The sequence below is a fragment of the Lactuca saligna genome, chromosome 6, assembly GCF_052625555.1.
Source record: "Lactuca saligna cultivar CGN05327 chromosome 6, ASM5262555v1, whole genome shotgun sequence".
NCBI classification, from domain to species: Eukaryota; Viridiplantae; Streptophyta; class Magnoliopsida; order Asterales; family Asteraceae; genus Lactuca; species Lactuca saligna.
The window spans coordinates 129,275,682-129,283,364 of record NC_136422.1 but is presented as its reverse complement, the minus strand read 5'-3'; the positions used below and the strand labels follow the sequence as shown (position 1 = coordinate 129,283,364).

General features: G+C 36.8%; 2 protein-coding genes across 2 annotated transcripts; both read right to left on the bottom strand.

The window, feature by feature from the left end:
* Positions 1-628: 628 nt before the first annotated feature.
* On the bottom strand, positions 629-2,012 carry LOC145002891 (uncharacterized). The gene is made up of 2 exons (XM_078962075.1): positions 1,055-2,012; positions 629-897 (listed from the first exon to the last, which is right to left on the bottom strand). Exons 1-2 carry the CDS (start codon positions 2,010-2,012, stop codon positions 629-631), a joined length of 1,227 nt encoding a protein of 408 aa, XP_078818201.1.
* Positions 2,013-3,850: 1,838 nt separating this feature from the next.
* Positions 3,851-5,326, bottom strand: LOC145000823 (expansin-A7-like). The gene is made up of 3 exons (XM_078960106.1): positions 5,122-5,326; positions 4,714-5,023; positions 3,851-4,576 (listed from the first exon to the last, which is right to left on the bottom strand). Exons 1-3 carry the CDS (start codon positions 5,294-5,296, stop codon positions 4,258-4,260), a joined length of 804 nt encoding a protein of 267 aa, XP_078816232.1. The 5' UTR covers positions 5,297-5,326; the 3' UTR covers positions 3,851-4,257.
* Positions 5,327-7,683: the final 2,357 nt, after the last annotated feature.

Here is a 7,683-nt window from a genome sequence, read left to right as displayed (position 1 = left end):
AGGGCTATAAGATCCTAACCGTATACAATTTTTAAGACTCTACTTAACAATTGACGATTTCAATAGATATCGCTGTTCCAACATAGCATCCAATACACCCAAGGCTACAAGGCATCACATATCAAACCAATCTATCACCAACTAATCAACACCAACATACGATTCTACCAGCTCATACAAATTCAATGGAGTACACACTGTGTACCAAGAGAGTATGCCCAATGTACTCTAATGTTGACCAAAAGCGGGGTCTTGACCAATACCTTCCTAACACCTATATAAACCCTCCTTAGGGTTATATTTCAGCCTAACCCTTCATTCCAAGTGCCTTAGCCTAAATTTTGATCTACTCCTCTCTTTCTCTATAGTATTCCTTGGTTGCTTGAGTTTCTTTGTGAACCATTAGAGGCCCGACACTTGTGGTGCTTGCTACCAGAGCTCTTCAAGCAATTATTCAAGATTGTTTACAATAACAATCTTAAAGGTATGCATTATAACCCTATTATGCGGTTTTCGATTATTATCCATAGATCAAGGGTTTATACTTTGTTGTTCATTGCATTTTCAATTAGAGAAAATGTAGATCTTCAATTAGGTTTGCATGCACACATAAGATTGTATGTTATGCTCAAAACCCATCAGTTTCAACACCATAGTACAAAGGTAAGACACTGACATTGAAGAGACCCGCACTAAGGTGTCCCTTTCCAACATACACCCCACCCATGGTGAGAACAAATTTATCAGACTCAAATACAAGTTTGAAACCCTTGTTACTAAGAATAGGACTAGAAATCAGATTCTTAGTTACTTCAGGAACATTTAAGATATCATTGAGAAAGATTTCTTTATCAAAAGTCAGTTGCAGCTTCACTTTTCCATTTTCTTCAATTTTTGCTGTAGTAGCATTCCCCAAAAACATTAGTTAAGAATAAGAGATTTTCTGGTATGTAGAGAAATGGTTCTAGAGTTGCACATGTGCCTTCAGGCTCCCATATCAATCCACCAATCGACACAATTGCTAAGAATGTTGGTTTGAATCACAGAAACAAACTCATTTGGTGATTTAACCATGTTAGTTTGACCATAAGTTCCTCCACCAGAATTTCCACCATTGTTTCCATTGTTCCCTCCATTTTTTCTTCCTTGACTCCTCCTAAATCTGCAATCTTTGGACTTGTGTCCAATTTTTCCACATAGCATGGACCAGAATTCTTCTTGAAATTCTTCTTGTTTGGGCTATGATTTTTTCCATCTTGGGAAGAGTTTTTGGAGCCTTGTTTTCCTTTCTTGTTGTTGTGCTTTTTCCTTGAAGAACTTGCTTCTCTTATAAATTTTGCACTCGGATATAAGGAATCTGCATCAGCCTTCTCATTTAATATGTTATCTTCTTCCACACGAATTTTCAATAGAAGTTGCTCAAAACTCATGTCATCAGTTAATTGCTTAAGATATAGTTTGAAATTCTTCCAAGAAAAAGGAAGTTTTTCGATGATTGAACCAACAAGAAAATTATAGTTTATACCCATACCTTGAACTTCAAGATCATGTGCAATGAATTGAATCTCCTCTACTTGTTTGAGGACAGATTTGGTATCCGCCATCTTGAAATTCATTAACTTTCCAATCACGAATTTCTTGGAGCATGCCACCTCTATTTTGTATTTCTTTTTCAATGATTCACGTATCTCTCTTGCAGTAGGAATGGTAGAGTGTATATCATAGAGGGAATCATCCGAGGCATTCAGAATATATTTTCTGCAATTATATTCATTTGTGTTCCAAATTTCCGCAGCCCTTTGGTGTTCTGCCAATTGGGCCGTAGTAGGTGGTCTTACTCCTTCTACAGTGGTTACACCAGTAGATAGAGAGGGAGAATCATGAGTGACAACATTGGAAACGTGAAGAGTTCTCAAATAAAACAACATTTTCTTTTGCAATCTCCGAAAATCAAAGTCTTTGAATTTCTTAGGCTTTTCCACATGTGTTTTGATGATGGATTTTTGATTCATTCCTCCACTTTTTGATTTATATCTTAGATTGTTATGACAAAAGAAAAAAAACAAAAATAGACAAACAAAAATATAAACAAATCGAATTTATATAAATCAAAGATTCATAAATAAGAATACATACTTGAATGTTGATGTATACAATAGAAAATAGAAACTCGAAATTGTAGATTGAGGCTTGCAATTGCAGTGTGCTAAGACATAAATTTTCCTAATTGGGATCTATCAATAGGATACAACAATCAACCAATATCTTCTCTTGATTCTGATGAAGTTTACTATGTTCCCTTCATTGTTTATGGAATACAAAATTATATGAGGAATATGTGTGTGGTTTTTTTGAACGAGAAATCTGCTCTTTGGTGATGTATTTATAGATATACATTGACTGTTTTTTACTCTAAAAACTGTTAATCGAAAATAACTGTCAAGACAATTAAAATGAATTTAACAGATTTTTAATATAAAATAAAAGTCAAAATCGAAATTAATATATATAAAAATAATGTAATTAGTCAAAGAGACCCCAAGAGCCCCCAATGCCCAAGGCCAATCTTTTAACCATTATATATATATATATATATATATATATATATATATATATATATATATATATATATATATATATTAATCTAAGTCTTTCAAGACCAATTTGACTAGCTCAATCACCAAATCCAACTCAATCACTTTAGTCTAAGCCTTTGATTTAATTAGTAAACAACTAGTAGGAGGCTTTTTAAGATAGTATAAGTTTCATTTTTCTTCTAATATGCGACAAGTCCCATAGAGAAAGTTTTCATTTAACAATGTTCCAACAGTTTGTTTGTATATAAAAAAAAGTATCGAGAAATGAAATATATAACATTTAGATTATTATACATAAGTTTAGTCTCTAATGTACGAATCGTTATGATAATGCTAATCATGGATTTAGGAATCTCGTTAATAGACTTGTTACAACCGGTTCTCTTGCCACATTCACAATATTTGTCACCTCATACTCACCCACCTGACAGCCCCTTTAATGTTTTCTTACAAAGCAACATTAAATTAGCATTATTCAACAATTTTATTTAAATGGTCAAATTTTAGGTTTTTAGATTAGGCATTTATAAGTTTCATTGTAAAGATTTTGAGTACTTTATAGGTTTCTTATGCACAACTCAATTGAGTATAGATATGATACACTTTTCTCAAATCCCAATTGCATAATTGAGGATTATGTTTTTGTTCATGTGAAGGTCGAATGCAAGTGTATAAGATAGTGAAGGAAGGATTGAAGGATGAAGCTCATGTAGAACTAGCGAATTTGAACAATAAACCACCATATACACTAATCATTGAGGAGTTGCAGGTTTGGATGGAGAAAATGGAAGAGGATTTGCATATTATAAGGGTAGATGACGAATATTCAATCTTATGTGCCAAGGATTTGGATCCTCGTAAAGATGAAAAATCATCTCCTGCTAAAATTGATGTGAAGAAGATCTTCATTCGATCGCGCTTATAAAGAGAGCTTAATCTGGGGATTATACAGTCGACTGGAGGATCGATGCATCGGCTCGAATCCGGTGGTGCCATAAGAGAGCTTAGTTCCTTCAAAGTTGGAATTGAACACCGAAGATTGTTAGCTTTAGAAATTGGAGAAGTGAGATTCTGATAGAAAAACAAGACCTTTTGGCAGCGGGAAACGAAAAGAAGATTGAAGGAGAATAAATCGTTGTTTTTCATCCTTTTCGAGTCATGTACATTCCCTATGAACAAACGGAGGAGGTGGGTCAGTGTGGGACATTGGTCAAGGAAAGTGGGGTTCATAAGTGTGTATGTAGCATTAATAATTGGGGTGGCAAAAATGTAACCCGCTTATCCATTCCAAACTTCCAAAACAACCTTATCGACCCAACAAAAATTAGTTTGTTCCCTTATAAAGCCAAGAAAATTGTTTAGGTACTCAAATGACCAACTCAGAAAAGTTACTAGGGCATTTGTGTCATTAACCTAAAGAACGCCACATGATGGATACTTATAGTAGCTAAAATACATAGCTAGGTTAAATCCATCTCTAACCCATTAGAATATTTTAATTTTAATGGGATGGACGGAAATTACAATTTGAAAACAACTAACTGGATGCAATATAGCTTAGAAGCAGATGTACTAGCTTCAACTCAATCAAACGGTTTCAAATGCGTTTGAAGAGATGCAATATTAAGAGGCGTTTGAATACTGTAAACACCGCCGGTAATCAATGGAAGTTGACGTTGCCTTGATATGTCAACCCTAAATTCCAGTTAGCAGGGGTGACATTGTAGGCAGTGATAGTCTGCTTGGTGGTGTATGAAGTTAATCTGAAGGAGAGGGCTTGTCCCTTAAGAGTAGCAAAAGCTTGGTACGACGCACCCCAATTATGACTCATGCTCATCCAACCTGTCTTCGTCCCTTTCACCCACATCTGTTTGATGTCTCCAGCACCAGCAACATTCATCACATACACCAACAGCCAATACCCATTGCCTTGAAATGAGAATCTGATGCCACCTTTCCTAATAGCATTGCATGGTACCCTAAAATACCAAAAAAAGTAATTAGCATGCCCGTAGAATACATATATATCAAATTAAGTTAATTTGTTCATCTTTGAGCATCAAAAGTTATAAAGTAGAAAAGCTTGATGCTTGCTAGTATGGGAGCAGAAATTCACCTGCGGTACATGACAGGGACAATGCCAGCCTTCCACTGAGCAATTTTCATGAACGCAGGCTTGGCCATGTCGAAGTGGGTTCTGGGAGGATTACACCATCCACCGTTGTTTGAATCCTGAGACCAGTTAGGCGGGCAGAGGTTGGTGGCAGTAACGGTGGTGTATCCTTTGTAGCACCATGGAGATTGGACACACCGTATTTGGTAACACTGACCACAGGCGTAACCTTCGCTAAAGATGGTTGTGCTCAAAGCAGCTGTATCCGTTCCGTATCCATTAGTTATCAAGTTTCCATATCCACAAGCACCACCTGAAATATATATAGCCAGAAATGTTATATTCACTTTATAGTAGTTAAAACGGATATTTGATTGCTAGAAGATATTAGCTTTAAACCATGATATTTACCCATGGTTTCAGATGCACTCTCATCCCCATAAAATGTCGCATGGGCAAGGGTCCATGGACTCGGTACGTAGCCATGGTAGACAGCTTCGCTAGGTTTCACAAACCAGGAGAAGCAGGCAAGTGTGATGATGCTAAGGATGAAGAAAAACCTCCTTGGGTGATGAACTGAAGCCATGGTGACTTTGAAGTTGTTGTGAACTTTTTGTACGAGTGCTGCTTATAGACTTCACTAATTTCAGGAGCTATTTATAGCACCCAAACACTAACGACATAATGTCCGTAGTGGTTGCCCTTTGTGGCCCTCACGAAGGTTGACATTCGTAAGTCAACGTAATTGATTACATTTTCTTAATACTATATATCAATCAAAGTTCATCCTAACATACATATATTCCCCCAAGTAAAAAAAACATTTATCATATAGAAAACTGACAGAACTCAAAGTAAATGATCGATGATAACATTAGTTACAATCTAATACGAAAATTTTACATTCAGTGACTTGTTTTTTTTTATTTTATTTTGACCGGCACATTTAGTGACTTGTTAAGATATTGAACGGTTGCTAATAAGATTAAGAAATATTTTTAAGATGAACATATTGGTACAACGACAGTATTTTACTGTGTATGAATGAAATCCCACGAAATACGATGACAACGTGCTAGCAAGTTGTATTCTAGTTTGTTTGGCTAGAAAAGTCTCCAGAAATGAAGTATTTAACACTTAGATTATCATACAGAAGTTGAATCCCTAATCTGCGAATCATTATAATAACGCTAACGCTAATAATGGATTTAAGAATCTCGTTAGAATTGCATGTTTAGTGGTTGAAAGATTTTCTGAACCACGTTTGGTTATATAGCCGCGGACTGTTCGTATATTTGGAATTCATCACCTTACCGAAGGCAAGTGATATATACCATATAATTTAAGAGGATTCTAGGCCAATGGCGGGTCCTGATAGAGCTCTATTTATGAATATAACATCTTCTGACACACCTTTGTTTGCAGTCTTGTTGTTCGGTTGTGGTGATTCTTCGGTTGGTTGTGGTTATTAGGCTCGTGGGTGTGGGCTCAGCAACCTCAGCGACCAACGCACACCGGGCCGACCCTTCGACTTGCAGAGCTCGGCTCGGCATCAAGGTTTATATATGCCAAGTATTGATGACCATCGGGAAGTTAGGGGTAGCTGGCAACGGCTATTTCCATTTAATTTTTTTCCTTTTTTTTTACCTTTTTTTTGAAAACCTTCTATAAATACTACAACTTCAACATATTTTAACACGTAACATCAACTTACAACTCAAATATATTCTCTCAAAATGTCTTCTTCGTCGTCTTCATCAAGCATGTTTGATGCCTTGTTTGAAACGTCTATATAGATTATTCAGGAGGCGGAGCAGCTGATCGAACGACTACAGGAAGAAAATGTTGAGAATGCACGCCAGAGGAAGAGAAGATACATACAAAGATTTCGTGAGGCGGCTAATGATCGACTCATGCAAGATTACTTTGTGGATGATGCCAACTTTATAGGATAATATTTTCATCATCGGTTCCGTATGCATAAATCTTTGTTTTAATTTGTGTATAGTCAACGACGTCACGGCAACGTGTCCATTTTGTCGATAACATCGAGATGCTAGAGGTATAACTGGTTTTAATCCTATACAAAAATGCACCGCTGCACTTCGTCAATTAGCATATGCCACTTGCCCCAATGCACTAGAGGAGAACCTTAGGATGTCCAGACGTGTTGCAGGAACTAACATTCACAAATTTTGCAAGTATGTCATGAGATTATATGGTCCACGATATATGCACAAGCCTGCTTGTAGTCACATCCAACAATTGTATGCTCATCACTAAAACGTGCACGACTTTTCTAGAATTTTAGAAAGCCTAAATTGCCTCCACTGGGCATGAGGTTGTTGTCCGAATGCCCATAAAGGGCAATACACCTGAGGCGGTCATAGTTATCCAATAGTTATACTTGAAGCGGTGGCGTCACAGGATATGTGGATATGGCATGCATTCTTTAGCTCATTTGGCTCCCTTAATGACATCAGTGTTATTAAAATGTCTTCGTTACTTGACGACATGTATGACGGGACTGCGCCAGACTCCTATTTTCATGTAGCTGGAACATCGTATAGGAACGGGTATTATCTGGTGGATGGGATCTATCCGGAGCGTGCTTGTTTTGTGAAGTCATCGTCTTGTCAAAATGATCGAAAAAGGTTGAAGTTTAAGAGAGCTCAAGAGCTGGTGAGAAAGGATGTTGAACGAGCATTTTGAGTTTTGAAAAAACGTTCGCATATTCTTAAATATCCCACGTCGTATATAGAGGAGAAGAAAATGAGTGAAGTGATGTATACTTGTATCATATTGCATAATATGATTCTCGAACACGAAGGAAATACAATATGTGAGTATAACGAAAACGAGACAAGTCCACTGACACAAGCTTTTGAGGTTGGAAGCGCGGAGTACATATCAAGGAGGGCATTGGTTAATGATGTTGAGACGCGTCATGTTCTTCATAAGGACTTAACGGGG

Excerpts from the sequence above, each read along its gene's own strand:
- LOC145002891 (XM_078962075.1), bottom strand. The coding sequence starts at position 2,012 with ATGAATCAAAAATCCATCATCAAAACACATGTGGAAAAGCCTAAGAAA. Across the intron at positions 898-1,054 it reads ATGGTTAAATCACCAAATGA|CAAAAATTGAAGAAAATGGA; the intron begins GTTTGTTTCTGT and ends ATGCTACTACAG.
- LOC145000823 (XM_078960106.1), bottom strand. The coding sequence starts at position 5,296 with ATGGCTTCAGTTCATCACCCAAGGAGGTTTTTCTTCATCCTTAGCATC. Across the intron at positions 5,024-5,121 it reads GAGTGCATCTGAAACCATGG|GTGGTGCTTGTGGATATGGA; the intron begins GTAAATATCATG and ends TATATATTTCAG. Across the intron at positions 4,577-4,713 it reads GTCCCTGTCATGTACCGCAG|GGTACCATGCAATGCTATTA; the intron begins GTGAATTTCTGC and ends TTGGTATTTTAG.